The sequence below is a fragment of the Callospermophilus lateralis genome, chromosome 3, assembly GCF_048772815.1.
Source record: "Callospermophilus lateralis isolate mCalLat2 chromosome 3, mCalLat2.hap1, whole genome shotgun sequence".
Taxonomy (NCBI): domain Eukaryota; kingdom Metazoa; phylum Chordata; class Mammalia; order Rodentia; family Sciuridae; genus Callospermophilus; species Callospermophilus lateralis.
Window position 1 is genome coordinate 46185852 of NC_135307.1, and position 20927 is coordinate 46206778.

The following is a 20927-nucleotide window of genomic DNA, read 5'->3' on the forward strand; positions in this document are numbered from 1 at the left end:
TAAAGTGCTAGCCTCACATGTGTGAGGCACTGGGTTTTATTCTCAGTATCACATAAAAATAAAGATACTGTGTGTTCATCTACAAATAAATAAATATTTTAAAGTAGATATTTATATTCTACAATTAAAGGCACATCTACAAATAAATAAATATTTTTAAAAGGTATAAAAAGTTAAGATATATGTAAAAAGGTTAATAATGGCTGCCATCAAGTGTTAAGTCATGGGTAAATTTTTTTCCTTCTCTATAGAGTATTGGTCTACTTTTCAATAATTATATGTATCCAATATAATTAAGTCATTTTTTAAAAATATTTTTTAGTTTTCAATGGAACTTTATTTTATTTATCTATATGTGGTGCTAAGAATTGAACCCAGTGCCTCACACATGCTAGGTAAGCACTCCACCACTGAGCCACAACCCAGCCCTAAGTCATTATTTTTAAACTTTTTCTCCTTCCTGAAATCCCCTTCTTTCCTTCTCTCATCATTCTAAAAGTATTTTAATTGCTATAAGTTTATTTCCTGGCTAGAATATTTATCTGTTTAAGTTATCCATATGGTACTCTTGATCTCCAAATAAGATGTAGGGAAAGTCCATTAAAATGGTTTTTATAGGCTGGGGATGTGGCTCAAGCGGTAGCGCGCTCGCCTGGCATGCCTGCGGCCCAGGTTCAATCCTCAGCACCACATACAAACAAAAGATGTTGTGTCCGCTGATAACTAAAAAAAAAATAACAAATAAAATATTAAAATGGTTTTTATAGCCAGGCAAGGTGGCACATGCCTTTAATCCCAGAGGCTGGGAGACTGAGGCAGAAGGATCACGAGTTCAAAGCCAGCTTCAGCAACTTACTGAGGCCCTAAGCAACACAGTGAGACCCTGTCTCAAAATAAAATACAAAAAGGGCTGGAGATGTAGCTCAGAGGTTAAGGGCTCCTGATACCCCCACCCCCCCGCCCGCAAAAGAAAATGAAACCAACAAGAAAAACAATAAAACCTAGGGAAATAAAGTAAGAGAAACTAATCATATCTTAAATATAAATGAGATCTAAAGAAATAACATAAATGCCAAAGATGCATGCTCTAATCCAGTATGAAAAAGATTCTTTTAAAGTATATTTTAAGTATTTAAAAAATGCTTCTGAATTTCAAGGTAGAGTACTTTTCTAAGAACACATCTATACTATGAATCAACCAACTCTCTGGTGAACAAGTATATTTTAGTACAAAAAATAATGGATGTACTGTATGTCATTAAGATTACAAAGTAAAAAGTGGCTAACTTTGAACAGAGTTCAGAAGGAAATAAAAAAAAGGTGGAGAGAAAGGCAAAAAAGAATAGGAACATTTTTTGATGAAGTGATGTTAAGACCTAGGTCTTAAAAAAAGAAGCAAAGAGAAGAGATGGACATAATCTGGTTCTTATAAGCAATACAGTCCAGAATAAATAACTTATTAGCTAAGAGGTAAACAACAAACATATCCAATAGGTAGTTTTCAATGGTGCAGAATAAAATGAATGAATTTTGAAAAAGGCCTTATTTTTAACCCTGAGATGTGCACCAATAAATCTAGAAGTGCAGTATTCTTTTTTGATATTCTGGCTCCAGTACCTTTGCTTGTGTACCCAGAAATGTGATAGCTGGGACATACAGTAATATTATTTTTACTTTTTGAGGGACCTTCTGCAAAATTGCTATTCTAATTTGCATTTCAACTTCCAGTACAGAGCATTTCATCTTGTCAACATACTTGCCAGCATAACTTATTTCTTTGCATTTATTAAAAATAGCCATTTCAACAGAAATTAAATGATTTCTCATTGTGGCTTTGATGGGCATTTCCTTTTGCCCAGTGATGTTGATAATTAAAAGAAAATTTATACATTTACAGGATCCAAAAAATATATAGAAATATATTTTTATATTAGTTGTCCATATTTTAATTAGATTATTTTTTGCTTTTTTAGTTCTTTATGTGATCTAGATACCAATATTTAGTCAACCAATTAATGTGCAAATATTTTCTCCCATTTCTTAGGTTTTGTCTTAACTCTGGTGAATGTTGCCTTAATGTGTACAAGCATCTGAGCTTGACATGATCTCATTTGTCTATTTTTCTTTTGTTGCCTATGCTTCTGGGAACTTATTTTTCTTTTAATGGTCAAATTCAATGTTTTGAAGTACCCCCCGCCATTCTTTCCTAATAGCTTCAGAGTTTTAAATCTTACATTTAGGATTTAAATGTCTTTGATTTATTTTGAATTTGCTCTTTCTATGGTCAGAATTATGGGTTAAGATTCTTTTAGCCACATGTGGATATCCAGTGTTTCCTACACTTGCTTTTCTTTTCTTTCTAACTTCTTAATCTTTGTGGCTTCATGGTTTTATGTATCTGTAAAATTTTATCATTTCCAAATATTTTACTTTTTTGAATCTATTGCAAATGGGGTAGTTTTCCTAATTTATCATTCAGAGGATTCATCACTGATGTATAGAAATACATCTGATTTATGGGTGTTGATTTTATATCCTGATACTTTATGAACTCTAGAAGTATTCTGGTGGAATATTTTGGGTCCTGTAAATATAGAACCATGTTGTCAGTAAATGGCGATAATTTGAGTTCTTCTTTTACTATTTGTATCCATTTAATTTCATTTGACTGTATAATTGCTCTGGCTAGAGTTTCGAGGACTATGTTGAATAGAAGTGATGAAAGAAGGCATCCCTATCTTCCAATTTTTAGAGGGAATGCTTTCAATTTTTCTCTGTTTAGTATGATGTTGGCCTTGGGCTTAGCATAGATAGCTTTTGCAAATATTGAGGTATGTTCCTGCTATCATTACTTTCTCTAGTGTTTTGAGCATGAAGAGGTGCTGTATTTTGTCAAATGCTTTTTCTGTATCTATTGAGATGATCATATGATTGCTATCTTTAAGTCTATTAATGTGATGAATTATGTTTATTGATTTCCATATGTTGAACCAAACTTGCATCCCTGGGATGAACACCACTTGATCATTATGCACTTTTAAATATGTTTTTGTATGTGATTTATTAGAATTTTATTTGAGAAATTCTGCATCTATGTTCATCAGGAATATTAATTTTAAATTTTCTTTCAAAAAAAAAAAAAAAGAAAAAGGCCTTATTTAATCTTCCTACAGTCTGAAACTGCAGTCCCACCTAGAAATCTTGAAAAGTCCCAAACTTTTTCCTATATGAACAAATATATCTGTAAAGTTCCACTTTCCAAGACAATACATAAATAGCATGAGGCATATGTCTGACAATTTAAACTACACCTAGTGCCATTTTAAAAAACTAACTTCAAATCTACATATCTTACACATTAGTCTGTAAACAAATGCTAATATAAATAGAGTTCTTGCCACAAATATAATTTGAAATTTTTTAATGTTCACATTGAAAAAATAAAGGAAATACTAATTAAATTTGCATATATTTTAACCCACTAAATTATGATAATTTTATCTCAATATGTAATCAACAAAATTTAAAAATTTTTTTTGTAGTTAAGTCTTCAAAATCCAGCATACATTCTATATTTACTGCCCTTCTTAACTTGGATTGGTCTCATTTCAAGTGTTTAATAACCCACATGAACATGTAATAGCTTTTGTATTAGCATACTTCTAGCCACAACAGTTAGGTGGCTGGATTACTGAAGTAGACCACAGGGTATCTGATACCATGATAGGGGGATAACAGCTAGGTATAAAAGTGAGTTGCAACATACACTACTTAGATTTAACATTGTCTAATAATATCAAAACAAGCAATGATACAAGTTCCAAAAATTACCATTAAATGTGGATGAGGTAGAAAAAGTGTAGTCAATAATGACTGACTGACTATATTTTTCTACTTCCAAAAGGTTGACACTATCTTCTGCAATGTGTTTGTGTTGTTTGCTTCTTTCATGATTCTGTTTAGTTATATTATAGCTTCACTATACATAAAGATCTGTCCTCAGATCTACTGCTCTGCTGTGGTGGCTATTTTGGGTGGCGATGGGGGTGTGCTCCAAGGACTATTTCTCCCCTACTCATCAAAGTACAGCACTATCTCTAAATTTACACACTTTCCCCCCATTTTTGTATTTCTGCTCATACTTCACCCATCCATCAATATGTATTCAAATATGTAGAGTTTGTTGATAATACTGAACTCAAGAGGATAGGTTACAATGCCTCTTCAATTTTACATTACAAGAAGCCTATTTTACTATTGTGAACAAAAAGTGGAAAATACAAAATATTGCTTTATATTGATATAATTTTGGAATAAGGTCAATTATTATATCCATTTATGACTACATTCATTCAGTAATCCTCTTTACCAGAGGTGGGCATGCTGCTGGCCAGTCCTCCATATGCTTTCATAGTTTTACTGGAACATGACCACACCCATACTTTTAGGTTGTCTGCCTTCTCCTATATTTGTAGAGTTGGGACCGGAGACAAAGTCTAAAATACTGATTATCTGGCCTCCCTCCTCTTTACCATTGTTTCTTTTTAAATTTTTATTAGTTATCAATGGATCCCTATTCATTCATTTGTTTATATGTAGTGCTGAGAATCTAACCCAGTACCTCACACATGCTAGGCAAGCACTCTACCACTGAGCCACAACCCCAGCCCCACCATTGTTTCTTAAGGAAAAAATGCTTCTGAATTTCAAGGTAGAGTACTCTTCTAAGAACATATCTATACTATGAATCAACCAACTCTCTGGTGAACAAACTGAGGAACAAAGGCAACATACTGTTAATTTGTTGGGTAACTGAAAACTTAAAGAACTAAGTGACATTAAATATAATTTAAATAAACACAAAGTATATTATGCTTATGGACCAAAACTATATTAACCAGGTATATAATATATACTAAGAAAGATCTAGCACAATTAAGCAGAAAAAAAAATCTAATGGACAGGTAGGCCCTCCTACTGACAAAAATAATTACTATAAACTGAGAAATGCAGCAATAGGCTAAAAACCAGTATAATTCCTGATTTAAATAGCCTATGATAGGCAAGAGATGAAAAGTATGGCCTAAAACTTAGAAAGGTAATTACTTCTAGAAGACAAGACAGGTTCTTCTAACAATTTCCTTTACTGACAGGGTTTCAAGAGCATATCAGGAGATTATGGGCATGGGAGAATAAACATGCCTTATATTATATAAATACCAACCAACTAGATGAAAAAAAAGTTTTTTCTTTTTTTGGTGGTGCTGGGGATTGAACCTGGGGCCTTGTGCATGCCAGGCAAGCAGTCTACCAACTGAGCTACATCCCCAACCCTGAAATTTTTATTTTTTTATATTAAGATGGTCAGGGAAATTTTTTAACTAATAAAAGCATAAGATAGCTAGGTAAGCGGCATAAACCTCTAATCCCATTGACTTGGGAGGCTGAGGCAGGAGGATCTCAAATTCAAAGCCAGCTTCAGCAATTTAGCAAGACTCCAGGTTAACTATCTCAAAATAAAAAATAAAAAGGGCTAGAAATGTGGCTCAGCGGTTAAGTGTCTCTGGGTTCAATCCTCGGTACAAAAATAAATAAATAAATAAATAAGATTTAATTTTTTAAATAATTTTAATGAAACACTACTTTGCATTTTACTTGGTGTTGCCTTAAACAGACTTAGATGACATACAAGGCAGGTTCCTAAATCTGTAGATGGCACAAAACTGAGGAATAGCAATAATGATTTTTTTTTTAATACTGGGAATTTAACCCAGGGGCACTTAACCACTGAGCCACATCCCCAGCCTTTTTATTTTTCATTTTGAGACAGGGTCTCCTGAAGTTACCTAGGGTCTCGCTAAGGTGCTGAAACTAGCTTTAAACTCATCTTCTTGCCTCAGCCTTCCCAGCAGCTGGGATTATAGGCATGTGCCAGCATGCCAGGTACAAGGATTATATTTAAAGTTAGAGACTAAACCCTTAAGTGGAAATCAACAAAGATGAAATATATACTGCTACTGGATGTAAAAGTCGTAACAATGACGAATGTGAGAAAGACAAATTTCAGATGAAATACAAATTCTTATTTCTATGCATTTTTATAGTTATCCTTGCTTAGAAAGAATTCCTTAGAACATTTAGAAAGAATCTCTTTCTGTTCCATTCTGTGTCTCCTAAGCTCTATCCTTAGGACTCAACTCACATGTCATTTCCTATTTGAAGGCTTCCCCAACTCCCCAGCAAACAGTGATCAGCTCTCTCTTTTCTGTGTTCCCATTATACTTGCTCCATAAAACATAAATGATTTGTGCCATTATGTTGTAGATATTCTTTCATTTCTCACTAGAGGGACAAATTATCTCAGTATCTGCAAAGACTCTTCAATATAGTAGAGTGTCAAGAATAAACAAATGTACTCTCACTGGGCAGTCCATTTATTTTTATGTGTATCTAGACAGAGAAAGTACACATACGAATGAGAAAGAAGACTGTCTGAAACCTGGCTTTATCCCTTTTATTATTCAGCTTTGGATAAGTTCCATAACCTTTTTGAAGTTCTGGTAAAATGGGTATATCTCCATGAACAATTTGTGTAAAAATCAAATTAGATAATTCTAAGCATATACTCCCATAATTTTACTGTACTCAATAAATATTATTAATTCTTACTCTTCCGGGACCATATTAGCAGAGATTCTAGGAGCATAAGCAGTACAGCAGAGAAACAATATCAAGACATACACGAAAGACTTTAAGGATGTTTTAATAAGATGAAGTTCAGCATTGGAAAAGAGAATAGAAAGAGGCAAGAATAACTATCTTAAATATTTAAAGATATTTCTTCTTGGCAGCTTCTAAGGGCAAGTACAAGAACAATAGAAATTTTAGGCAGAAACAGTTTGAATCATTATTGTAGGTAGCACAGCGGAAACCAACAAGGTGTGTCCACATTGTGTTTTGGTGGATAATATCAATTAGATTATCAGTAAACACCCAAAACCCAATCAAAATGACTCAATATAAAATATTAACAACCATTTGTGGTAAAAGTGTGTAGAATCCTTTGAAATATGACACTGAATGTTCTCACTAAGAAGTAAAGTCTACTCACCATCCCTTGAATCGGTGATGGCCTTGTGATTTGTTTTGATCAACCTGATGACATTGAGGACTTCTGCCTTCACTCTCTTGAAACCCTGAGACTACCATGTGAAACAACCCAGATAGCTTGAGGATGAAAGACTATATGGTGAGAAAAGCCACACCATCTGAGGTCCCAAACTTGAGACCATCTTTTACTCCATTCAGTCTCAGCTTTGATTCTAGTTAACTGTAGTTAACTGAGTACAGACAATACCAAAAGAAACCAAATAACAATCCATAGGAAAGTGAGTAAACAAAATGGGTTATTATTCTGAAATAATTAAGTTTTAGGGTGACTTGTTACACTTAATAGTTGATATACACATTCTGCCTAAAGAAAGAATGTACAGATGTAAAACATGGTAGTCTGCTAAACAGATAAAAGGTAAAACTCAAAAAGCATTTAGGAGGCCAGATGTGGTGGCACATGCCTGTAATCCCTATAATCAGAAAGGGAATCAAGGTAGAAGGATCACAACACTTCAAGGCCAGCTTAGGCAGCATGGAAAAACTCAGTCTCAAAATAAAATAAAAAGAAGTGGAGATGGAGTTCAATGGTAGAATACTTGCCTAGCAGGTACCCAGTTCTGAGTTCAATCATCAGCATCAAAAAAAAACTCAAATAGTAAAAAAACATTTGAGAATCTATGCTATACCATCTATGAAAAAAGGATTAATGGACCCAAGTATCAGGGCCATGTAGCAACTTATTCCTAAATAGGAGCTGAACACCTACTTTTGAAACATTAGCTATGAAGTTTATCCTACTTTCTTTGAAAACCCATGCCACCAAATAGCCTTTAACTGTTCATCAGCATGGGAACTTGTTAAGCATGGAAGTCATGTTTTCTTTAATATTAATTGATAGCATTCTGGTTTATCCATTTAATACTTAGAATTTAATCACTGAGTGGGGTAGTAGAGAAGGCAAATGTCTGAGCAGACAGTAGGGAGAGGTACCTAAAGAAAGATCTAGATGGCCAACCTGAATTCCACACAATGCTATTTTCTTGGTGCATACTTCTGCAAACTTCAACACATATTAAGATGAATTCTCTATAATAAGTACCATGTGATAGTAAATAGCAAAAAGAACAGAATCTTAAAACCTTAGAGACATGAATTAATATTCCAGTGTTTTCAACAGCTAGATAACTGATTTTGGACATTATGATCTTGAACTTACTCTCCTACCCTAACCCCAGTTTCCTCAACTGTGAAAGAGGGCTACTGGAAAAACTGAATCAACAACTGACAGCTGATAAACAATGAAAATATTATAAGCTAGTTAAATCTCTATCACAGGACAGCCAGGTTAAAATACAAGTTGGACTGCCTCTTAGTTGATGTGAAAGAGATTCCCAAATTCTGTATGAAAGGTTGGATTTGCACAAAGATAAAGCATATTCCAATTCCAAATGGCTAACAAAACAGTATTTTATTTAGGAGATTAATTAATTGAGTAATATAACAAATCATTTTCCTAACCCCCAAATCTAGAATTTCTAGTGTTAAGACTTGGACTGTCTCATTTTTTTTTTAACAATCCACAGCCAAAAACAAATACAAAACAAAATTGTCATCAGCTAACTAAAATTTATAGTATAAATCTTTGACTTAAAACTAAATTATATACTTAACTTTGCATTTGCCTACAGTTAATGTGCTATTTTTTTTAAAAAGAGAGAGAGAGAGAAAGGGAATTTTTTTTTTTTTTTTTTTGGTAGATGGACACAACACAATGCCTTTATTTTTATGTGGTGCTGAGAATCGAACCCAGGTCGCGCCTGTGCTAGGTGAGTGCTCTACCACTGAGCCACAATCCCAGCCCAAATGTGCTATTTTTAAATGAGTCTTCTTTGCTCACCAAAGCAGGTCAAACAAGAGTTAGCAATTAGTTAAAGAGCACATAATTCAAACAAAGTAAAGGAGTTTGTACTGTATGATCACTAAGGATCTATCCTGGTCATAGTCCTTGTCCTAAAGAACTCAAGCTATTAAAGACGACAAAATGTGAGACAACAAATACATTGCTCCACAGGGTAGTAATAGGAAACATCACTAGATAAAAGGAGAGGTGCTCATTGCTGCTTAAAAACACATAATGTAAGCAAACTATAATAAGATAATAAGAGACAGAACAAAGTTACAGGCACAGTTACTCTGAATTGTGTTAGCAAGTGAGCAAGGCCAAGAGGTGAAGAAATAAAAAATTGGAGTAAACAGGTGAGCATAACAGTCTTCAGATAAATACAAAATTATTCAAAACAATATACTAAAGGATAATTGTCAAATTCCCACAAACTAATCAGTAATTTAGTGAATGAGAGAAAACAGATTTCCTTCAAAGTTTCTCCAGATTTGTGACAAAGATCAAACTACCTAATACTGCAGACTATCATATATCATCCACCCTGAATGCATTTTTTAAAAGATTTCTTTATAATCATTTAAGGAGAAAATAACTTAAAATTTAACACAACTAAATGACAGTCTTCTTCCAATTTTGCCAATTCAAAAATCATAAGGATAAACATCTAAGAAAACCAGTAACACTGTTCAGGGTAAATAGTCAAATAGATTTGCTCCCAAATCAATCACCTCACATGAGCAGCTTGTAAAGTTCAAAAACTTAAAACACTTCAGCAAGGTTGAACAAATAAAAGTTAAAAAAAACTAGATATTTAAAAATTTTTAATGTCATAAGACTTCAAAGGACACAGTTCCTTAATGTTAATAAAGATAAGTAGGTTTGAAATGCCAAAAATCTCCTTTACTTCAGCATTTCAGATTTCTCCACAGTTAAAATAAATCATCTCATGAACCAAAAGTACATGAAGAGTGTTTTAATTTGAAGGATAAAAGCCATATTTATCCTAGCCTCTAAAAAGACATTGCTTATAAGCCTATCTAATTGGCACTCTTAAATTTTTTCAAACTTTAGAATTGTTACTAAGAATTTTAGCTTAAATTTAAAAGAAAAAAAGTCATCATCTTTGTCAAGTTACCTAATCCAAATTCACTTAAGTAGTTACAAGAGTGAACCCTATTTAAGTAACAAAACAAGTCTGTACAAGAGTAGAGTGAGATGTGCACTCCTACATAAAAGTATTGTCTGATGAAAAGTACTATCTACTTCTCTAGATAAAACATGTTTATGCATAACCCTTTCCCTCGAGTTGAAGGGAAAAAAAGGCTTATTTCAAATAAACGTTCAAAGAAACTGACTTTTCTAACCCCACTACTCCTCAGACAGGTGCAGACCCTTCAGGATCAAGCATCCCACCCATCTCCGGGAAAGGTGCCTTCCATACGCAATTTATTTGCTTGCTGTAACACACGATTTCTAAACCACAAAGAGATTCCTTCTGAGTGGAGAAATAAAGCGTAAGAATAAAAGAAAGATCGGGATCACGGACTGATCAATTCAGTTTTTACTTGGAGATCCTGTTTAAACACCAATCGCTAAAACATACACTACTGCTTCGAGTCACTGGACAAAGGTATCTCTAGGAAAAAAACAGGCGACAGACTGAAAATTTGGGTGTTAAAACTACACCAGCAGCAGCTTCGGGTTCTTATCAAAACAATAGCGAATGGCACATGTCAGGCGGCCCACTTGCACCGAGGGATAAAGAGGCGACTGGCAGAGGCTGGAATTGAACTTGCCTTAACGCCCTCCCCCAACTCCCACCGCCACAGTCCTGGCAACGCGAAAGTGAAAACCAGGGGCTGCTCAGGGCCCGGCTGTCTTCTCCCTTCCTCTTTCCCCAGCCCGCCCGGACTTCTTCCTCACCGGTCTCCTGGGGGCGAAGACGCCGAGTTCCCTGGGGACGCGAGTTAGTCACCAAGAGGCGGTGACAGAGCGCACTGCTCGTGTCGCACACTCCGAGGCCTAGCCGCGCGGGACCGAAGGCCGTCGGCGGAGGCTCTCGTGTCCCGGGCCCCACGGCCCCCAGTCCGCTGGGACCACCCCTCCTTCCCTTCTAGAGAGTGTCAACTCCACTCCCTCTAAACCCTACCCCAGGGAGCCCCAACGTCAGAACCTGCTCCCAACAGAGGAAATCAAGCTCTGCCTAGCCGTTTCCAACCTTCGGGGTCAGGGATTCCCTCTCAGGGCAAAGGACTGCGGCCCCGCGCCGCTGACCCGAGCGGGGATCCCCTCAGCCGCCGGGCGGGGATCCCGGAACTGGCCTCCGAGTGCGCGTGTAGCCGCGGTGGGGAGGGGCAAAGCGGGGAGTTTCCGCCGCCCGAAGGACAGCCGGCCCGGCGACAGCAGCAGCCAGAAGCAGTCCCCCAAATCAGCCGAGGGCTCTAGACTCCTCCGCCGCGACCCGACCCGCTTTCCCCACGCGTGGCGCGGCCGGTGCCCCACGCAGTCTCCGGGTTGGGCCGGGGGAGGGCGGAGAAAAGAGGGCTCCCAGCCACCCGTCACTTTCAAGTCGCCCAGCCAAGGAGCCCAGGGCGAGAAAAAGAAGAGAAACAAAAGGGCGCTGGGGAGGGAGTCCCTACAACCCCTCGCACCCCCCCGCCCCGCGCGCTCGGCCCGGCCCTTACTCATAGTGGCGGAAGATCTCGTTGGTGACTTTACAGTAGAAAACTTCCTCGTCCGGCCGCAGGTCCACGGGTGGCTTCTGTCTCACAAACGGCTTTCGGTGTAGCAGCGGCATCTCCTGTCCGCCCGCGGGTTTGCCCCGACCCTCGGCCGCCCGTGTCGGCCCCTCTTCCCTATCAAAATTGGAGGGAAAGGAAAGCCGGTAAGGTGGGGAGTGCTAGCGGCAGCGTGGGCCGGTCCGCGCGCCGGGGAGAGCTCGACTGCCTTTTGTGTGACTGACGCGCCTTGGCTGTTACAGGAGCCGAGTTCTCTCCTGCCGCCACCCGGGTGTTGAGCGAGTATAGCAGCCGCCACCGCCTCAGCCCTCCAAGTGCGCCCCACCTCGGCTCGCCCGGCGGGCGGCTCACAATGGGGCCAGGCGCCCCGCGGCGGCCCCCTCCCCCTGCGCCGGCTCCCCGCCCGCCGCCGCCGCCGCCGCCGCCGCCGCCGCCGGGCTCACAACGTGCTCGGCGCGCAGCCGGCCAGCCCCACGCCGCGAGGGCGCTCGCCGCGGGCGGACCCAGGCGCCGCTCCGCTTTGTTCCCCCGCTCGCCTACACTTTCCTGCCGGCGCCGTCCGGCTTCGGAGCGACCGCAAGGAGCCCCTCACCTGCGAGCACTCCGACTGCCACTTCTCCACCTTCTCAACTGAAAAGGCAGAGAGGTCCCGACCCTCCCGGGGGGTCCCTTCTTGCCGGCCTGCGGCACTAGTGGCCGCGGCTTCTCACGCTGCCACTGCCCTGCTCCGCGCCGGGGGATCGCGTCCCACCGCCACTTCCCCGCCTCTCGGAGCTCCTGGGAAGTTTCTGATCTACTTTCGGCTCCGAAGGAGGAAGAGCTGTTGGGAGGAGCTTTTCACTTCTAGCTTCTACCTTTTTATTGGCTACTCGATGACTTTTACAGCCTGTCACTGATACAGGAAGAGACGGCGGAGAGTCTGGGAGAGCTACATTATTAATTAATGAAGCAACCCCTTGTGAAGAATCAGAAGCATCCTCCATGTTTGAGATTATCAGCCAAAAGATCTAGGGAAAGCGCCGGCGTTTCATGGACACATGGCTGACAGTAAAGCCTTCATCTTCAAGTTTCTCACCAACCCTTGGCTACAAGTAATTGGGATTCCATTTACGATTACGAAGAGAAATGTTTAAGAAATAAAAATGTTTTGGTGTTTGTCTTCAAAATTAGAATTCATATAAAGATATCTTGTACGTGTAAATATGCGACTTGAACAAAACATACTTTCTCGACATCCGTTCTTTTTAATACTTAGGGCAATTCAGTCAAAGATTTAATTAGCCCAGACGGGGAAATAAGTTAGAAAATGTCATGGTGCCTATGAGACCCCCAGATATTTACAATTAAATAACACACCCTTTGAAAAGTAAAATTTACACAACTGTAAATATTTGCAAAGATTAATGCCTAATTCAACTAGAATTTTAAAGATTATGGATTTGCTACTAAAATTTTCCCTAAAGCAACATTCCCATATCAGTACTTTTCACTTATGAAACCAATTTTAATGTACATAGTATACAAGTCTTTTGAATTAAAAATAATTTTCTAAAGTAGGACTCAAGAATTTTTACTAGCTTTGTTTTAAATGATTTTATTTTGCTATTGCCCTTGCTCTTTGCTTATTTGCTAATTAAAATGTAAGAATGAGTCTAAAAGTAAGATTGAGAATGGTTATTAGACAACAAAAAATTATTTCTTCTAACTACTAATGTAGTGAAGTGATAATTACAGAAACAATATGGGATCGGCTTATATCTTCAAATTAAGTACATTCGTACGTTGGAGCAGAAAATTAAGAAATCTGTTTAAATCTAGTAATCATTTTTTAACTTCTCTCAGGCTGCTTTTACCTGCTTATACAACTAGCAAAATGGAACATAAATTAATGGCACAATATTCTTTCAGTGTTTAAAAAACTATTAATACTATTTCTTAATGCATCTTACTCTGAATTATAGAAGGTACAGAAGCTTGGAAATGCTGTCACTAGCAAGTATATGAGTAGCCTCTATAAACCCTTCAAAAAAGTACAGACTAAAAAGACTTTGGGTTTTAAATTGGCCTTCAATTAGTATACTGACAGACAAATTAGAATTCTCTACCTAGCAAGTACTTATTGGCAAAAAATGTAGAACCCACATATGTAGCCTCAATCTTTTGAGGACAAGAAAAAAAGAATAATTTTACAAACTACTTTTTTTTTTCTTTCTGGTGCTGGTGATTGAACACCCAACACCCCAGGCATGCTAAGAATGATCTATACCACTGGCTATACTCCAAGCCCAAAACCTGTATTAAAGCATCACCTTTACAACTCAAAATCTCAACTATTAAGTTAAAAATAGATGAAATTCTCTGAATACTCAAGTGTATTTTAGATCTCTCTATTGGATATATTTTTAAAATTGTTAAAGTCATGATAAAAACCAGTAATATTTTATTTTTATCAAGTGCAAATTTTAAACAGTTGGAACCTTATATTAACAAAATTGAAATTCTGGGCTGGGGGTGTAGCTCAGTGGTAGAGGACTTGCCTAGTATGTGTGAGGCACTAGATTCAATCCTTGGCACCACATAAAAGTAAATAAATAAAATAAGGTACATCTACAACTAAAAAGAACTTTTAATTGTAATTCTATTTATTAAAACATCAAACTCAACATACTGAAATTTCAATAAAATCATAACTCAATTCTCTGAGTTACATAAGGTTTATTTTAACAATTGTGATATTTAATATTTTACATATTGTTCATTACTTCAGAATAATGTCAGTTAAAATCATAACATGCAAACTTTAGTTTTAATGTGTTTATAATAATGAAATTGATAGCATATCTAAACTGCCTCATTAAAAAACATTTCTCTTAAAGAAATTATTTCTAACTAAAACTTACCTAATGTATTGTTTATTTCTGAATTTTGGTATCATGATTACTTCCTTACATTATAAATTACTACTTTTGAGAGTAAAAAGCTCATTGCTGTATCCAGAAAGCAGTTAAAATAAACTCCATGAAATGGGTCTTTGTTTTAAAAAAAATGGAAATTTTATAAAAGAAACTGTGAAACCTAAAATAGCAGAGAACAAAGAGAAAGCAAAAGAATTACAATGATTTAATTTTTAAAAAATTAATTGCATTAAACATTTATCAAGCTTCTTTTATATACCAAGAAAATGTACTAGCTCATATAAGGGATACAACATTGATGTACCCCAGCCTCAAAAAAAGAGTATAATCTTGTAGAGAGAAATGATGAAAATACAACCAACACAAGAATTGTGTGAGTTCCAATGATCATAAGTAATATAATGCAAAAAGAGAAGTAGAAAAGATTAGGAGGAAATATAGAAAGGAGACTCACGATTGGTCCTAAATAAAGTTAGGCATGATTTAAAAGGTAACAAAAAAATGGTGCTCTAAAACATCCTCACCATTCACAAGATGGAATCCTTCAATCACTTAGTCACCCTTCTGGGTAAATGTAAATATGCTAACTACACAGGATATATATTAACCTAATATTATCAAGACATATTTTGATAAAAATCTCAAGACAAAACAAGACTATGAAATATAAGTTTTAAAAGCATGAGCTGGAATAATTTTCTTGTCTTCTATTGATTGATTATGGTAAGAAAGGCTTTTATTTAGGTGATTTGGTCAGAGAATAATTATTTAGAGTTGAAAGAAATCTTTGGGAACTGTTAATTCTTTCGTTTTGCTCCTGAGGAACTTTTAAGCTCGAGAACTGGAATCTAGGCCTCTTGATTGTACACAGTCTCTTTAGACCACACTGTATTTTCCTTGCCTTCAATAATATCTAATATTCTGGTATACCTACTCACACTTTTATCTATAAACAAACAAAAAATACCATTACATGAAAAATTTTTGCTAAAATGATAACATGGATATAGGGATAGTTTACTGATTCTTAGAAGCAATAATTTTTTGAGAATTATATTGGAAGGCAATGGATAAGAATCTGAAATTTGTCTAAACCACTGACATGAGTCTTAACTCCATGACTCATTTAATGCATCTAACAAATTTCAGGACTCTTACCTCTTAGCAATGTTATAAAAGAAGTTTGTTCAAGAAAGATGTCTTATAAATAAATGCAAGAACATCTCTAACTTTGTAACTCTTTTCTTCATATATCTATGATACTTTTCTCAACTCTATCATGTTCTTTTTAATGTCTTCATAATAAATTTAGGCTATTTTAACTGTAAAGATTTCTATACTACCTGTTGTCCTTTAGAAGCAGTGAATGTTTCCCTTCATATCAGAAAAGAGTTGTTCTACCTCCACTTCAGTGTTAGAATAGTGGTTCTAGATCTGGGCTGCCCATTAGAATCACATGAGGGGTTTTTGGAAAATGTGATGCCTGGACCATACCTAGGCCCAAGGTCTCTTGGGTAGGGATCCAAGCATTGGGAATTTTAAAATCTCATGTGATTCTAATGTAGCACTGACATTGAGAACTACTGTGCTTGGAGGAAATTGGATAGTTGACATTCACAAATTTAGAATGCATCTTTTTATTTAAACCCTTCTCAATCATGAATTGAGATAGTAGTAGAAGTTGGAAGAGCAGTCTATAATCATTATCATTATCACGGTAATAGTTTAAATAAATTCTTCCAACTTGTTAAGCATTGTGCTAAGGGCTTTAAACAAATCATATCATTTTCATCTGAAATTAAATACTAATTATCATTTCCATTTTACAGATGGAGCCACTGAAACTCAGTGAAATCACTTAAGTAGGATGCCCAAAATCATACAGTCTGGAAACAGAAAATCCCAAACTCTAGTTTTATCTACTCCAGAATTCAAGCACCCTACTTGTATCCTATATTTCATTAGGACTGATTTGCAGTTCTAGCTCAGGAAGAAATTCAAACAGGAAACTTAATCCTATACACAAGACAACTTAAGATTTTACAAGCATTAAGTTGTTGTTGTTTTGTGTTTGTAGTACCAAGGACTGAACCCAGGGCTTTTCACATGCTGGGCAAGCATTCTACTTTGAGTTACATCTCTATCCCTAAGAATGTTTGTTAATCATAAAAGTACTAAAACAAACCATGGAAGAATTATTTTTGAAGTATCTCAGAATGAGGAAAGCCTAAGTATAACATGAAAAATGGATTTGCAAAAAAAAAATGATTGTATAAAATTGAAAACATTCTGCATGACAAAAGCTACCATAAACAAGCCAGCACAGTGGCACATGCCTATCATCACAGTGACTCAGGAGGCTGAGGCAGGAGGATGGCATGTTGGAGGCTAGCCTGGGCAACTTAGCAAGATACAGTCTCAAAAAAGGGCTGGGGATGTAGCTCAGTGGTAGAGTGGCTTTGGGTGCAATCCCTATTACTATAAAAATAAATACTACTACAAAGTTGAAAGACAAATATCAAATTGGTAAAAAATATTTACAACTTACAAAGGAGATGATTTCCCTAGTGTATAAAGAATTCTTTTTTTAACAAATATTTTTTAGTTGTCAATGGATCTTTTATTTGTGTAAATGCGGTGCTGAAGATCGAAACCAGGGCCTCACAGATGCCACCAGGCAAGCACTCTACCACTAAGCCACAACTCCAGTCCCTATAAAGAATTCTTATAATCAAAATAACCCAGGAATAATAAAAATCTTATAATCAAAATACAATTGGCTTTTAAAACATAAAAAGATTCTTAACCTCACTCATAATAAGAGAAAAGTAGATTAAAACTACACCAAGATGACATCTTTTACTCTGCAGATTAGCAAAGACCTCCACCAGATATGTTGGTAAGCCTGTGGGGAAACAGGTACAACTTCTACAGAGGGCAAATTGAAAATATCTACTCCAAATTACAAATGCACTAGAAGTTCTAAGTGTTCGGAGATATTCCTCAAATATATTTCAATATAAGTCTTTATTTTGGCTTTGTTAGGAATAGCCTAATATTAAAATCAATTGACCCAAAGAACCAAAGGCTGAATGTTTTCTCTGATATAAGAATGCTAATTCACAATAAGGGGTGAGTGGCTAAGGAAGAATAGAGGTACTTTGGACTAGACAGAGGGGAGTGAAAGGAGGGATAGGAATGATAGTAGAATGAATTGGACATTATTATCCTATGTGCATATATGATTATATGACCAATGTAACTCTACATCATGTACAACCAGAAGAATGAGAAGTTATACTCCATTTATGTATGATGTGTCAAATTCATTCTGTCATGTATAACTAATTAGAATAAATAAAAAATCAGTTGAGATATCCATGATTACATAAATTATCCTGTAGCCACACAGTGGAATATATGAGGAGGTGCCTGTCGCAGTGGAGTATGCGTGTAATACCAGCAACTCAGGAGGGTGAGGCAAGAGGATCACAAGTTTGAGGTCAGCCGCAGCCACTTAGCAAAACCCTGTCTCAAAATAAAAAATTTAAAAAGGGCTGCAGGTGTAGCTCTGTAGTACCCAGTACTAGAAAAAAAATGAAGAAGTAAACAACAACAACAATCAAAAACAATGGGGTTGGGGTCATAGCTCAGTGGTAGAGCACTTGCCTCGTGCATGTGTGAGGTCCTAGATTTGATTCTCAGCACCACATCAAAATGAAAATAATTAAAATAAAGGTATTGTGTCCATCCTCAACTAAAAATATTTTTTTAAAAAAAGCAAACAAACAAAAACCAAGCTAGGATATACAAGAAAATAGCATGCTGGTTGCTTCTGGGAGGAAATAGTAGCTAGGGGACAAGGCTGAAAAAATTTCACTGTAGAAAGATGAATACAAATTTTAAAGCTGAAGAGATTAGAAGGTAAAGAGGCTAATGAGGATAAACAACTGGTATAACAGTCTTTCACTTCACAACTGGAAACAAAATAAATGCAAATAAAGTTAAAATTAGAACTGCAAATAAAAGGTAAAAATGTCAGTGTTAAAAATTTTACAGAGCCTAGAATAATGTTTTTCCCATGACAGGACTTCAATATATATTTGTTAGATGGATGTAAAAAATACAAATTTAGCGGGCTGGGGTTGTGGCTCAGTGGTAGAGTGCTCGCCTAGCATGCATCAGGCACTGGGTTCCATCCTTAGAACCACATAAATGTAAAATAAAGATATTTAAAAAAATACAAATTTAGTAAGACAAGTAGAGTCAGACGGCTAGCTGCTTGGGAAGATGAGGCAGGAGGATTTTGAGTTCAAAGCCAGCCTCAGTAACTTATCAAGTCTCTAAGTAACTCAGTGAGAACCAATCTCTAAATAAAATTCAAAAAAGGGCTGGGAATGTGGCTCAATGGTTAAGTGCCCCTGAGTTCAATCCCCGGTACCAAAAAAAAAAAAAAAAAAAAAAAGCTAGCTGCTTTTATCTTAATCTGGAAATAGAATTTAGATCACATATTTCCAAAAACTATCTAGATTACCTATGTTGATATTTTCATACCTATTTAAAGAAAAAAATTATTACTATGTTCAACCAAATAGATTTGTTGTAGTTTAAAAAACAACAACAAAAAATAATATGTAAGAAACAAGTAGATGGTTTTAAAATGTGTATTACAGGGTTCTTTTTTTCTATTTTGTTAACTGCACAACTGAATTTTAAATTTTATTAGCAAAACAGCCATAAGATACAAGTACACTAATATTTAATATCTCATTTACTGACTCATTTCTTTTATTACTGGAGTGGAAAACACTAGAATATATATTGTTCTTTGTTTATTTTCTCTAGCAATCCCGCCACAGCCTACTATCAGGTATCATTAAAAATGTTACTATACAATTTAAAAATATTTTTGAAAATATTTACCATAATGTCTGTAACGTACTATGCACTTAAAATCTATTATAGAAAGGTTCTATGTTCTATCATTTTCTTATAGTATTTATAATTAGGACTGTATTTCTTCTTACCAGTGAGCTCACGTGATTGAAGAACAGTATTATCAATAAACACTGTTTTGATACCAATAACTCACCACTATGTTTTACAAAAGATCTTCATATTTGCAATGCGAGTACAGGCCATTTAAAGAAGGAAAGATAGAAATAAAGAATTAAAATTCAGAACTCAGTGCTGAATAAAGTTTTGCGATGTTCTAATTTAAGAGTTCCTGGTAAAACATATGCTACTGCTGCAGGCTCCTATAAAATAAAAAACATGTAGGGATTTCTCCCTCTCATTTTTGTTGCCATCAGCACACCATGGAGGAATTATGCTACTACTATTATTTTCTCTAGTTCAAATGTTTGGGTCAAAGAACTCATCTCTTATTTCCTCAGCAGAACTGAATTTTTTTTTTCAGCTAAATTTCTCTTTTGGGGCTGGAAAAGATAAATTTTACCCCAAGCTACCAGTAAACTGTTTCTCAATATTTTCTTATCAACTACATACCACATGCCTGGCCTCTAGGACCTGGTCTACCTACCAGATAAGCATCTTCCTTGATTCAAATACAAATACAAAATTCCCTCGTATAAAACCTTTCTTTTTTTTTTCCTCCATCTCAAACTTTTCTCTGAAATAAAGGCCTCACTCTCAGTTATAGCGTGGTATGAAGCCCACTAGAGATACAGAAAAGAAAGATTAAGGTTAAAGATCTTGAGCTGGGAAGATCAGTCTGTATTTCCCAGGTGGGCCCAATCTAATTATATGGAGAACATTTCCCAACAATGGTTACTAAGAGGAGAGGATGGTTGAAGAAGAAAAGGCAGAGAAGTGGCATTGTTGGGTTTTGTTTGTTTTTACATCAATTTTTTCTTTAAAAGGGTGAGACAGGCATGGTGGGTGGCGCTGTCCTATAACCCCAGCCGCTCCAGAGGCTGAAGCAAGAGGATCATAAATTCAAAGCCAACCACAGCAACTTAGCCAGGTACTGTCTCAAAATAAAAAATAAAAAGGGCTGAGGATGTGACTAGTGGTTAAGCACCCCTGGGTTAAATTTATGTATAAATACATACATACATACATACATACATACATACATAAAGTGGGTTGTGTATAGGGAGATTGAATGCTTTATGTACAAGGGAAAAATAAACTGCTCTAGAACCAACTTATTCGTCACCTTCTTCATCTTTCTCCTCCTCTTCTTCTTCTTCCTTGTCTTTCTCCTCTTCCTTCTTCTTCTTGCTTTTTTTTTTC

The 20927-nt window shown here is 36.5% G+C and overlaps 1 protein-coding gene across 3 annotated transcripts in view; it reads right to left on the bottom strand.

Moving 5' to 3' along the window:
* The window catches only part of Baz1a (bromodomain adjacent to zinc finger domain 1A), a 110600-nt gene extending 98056 nt beyond the window's left edge, over positions 1 to 12544 (bottom strand). For 2 of the 3 annotated variants that reach the window (XM_076850188.2, XM_076850187.2), the window contains exons 1-2: positions 12347 to 12544; positions 11701 to 11871 (exon numbers count right to left, since the gene is read on the bottom strand). In XM_076850188.2, coding sequence (XP_076706303.2) covers positions 11701 to 11813 — 113 coding nt within the window. In that variant the 5' untranslated portion in view covers positions 11814 to 11871; positions 12347 to 12544. Of the gene's footprint in view, positions 1 to 11700; positions 11872 to 12346 lie in introns of those variants that run through there. The other variant, XM_076850186.2, reaches the window with a different exon arrangement.
* Positions 12545 to 20927: the final 8383 nt, after the last annotated feature.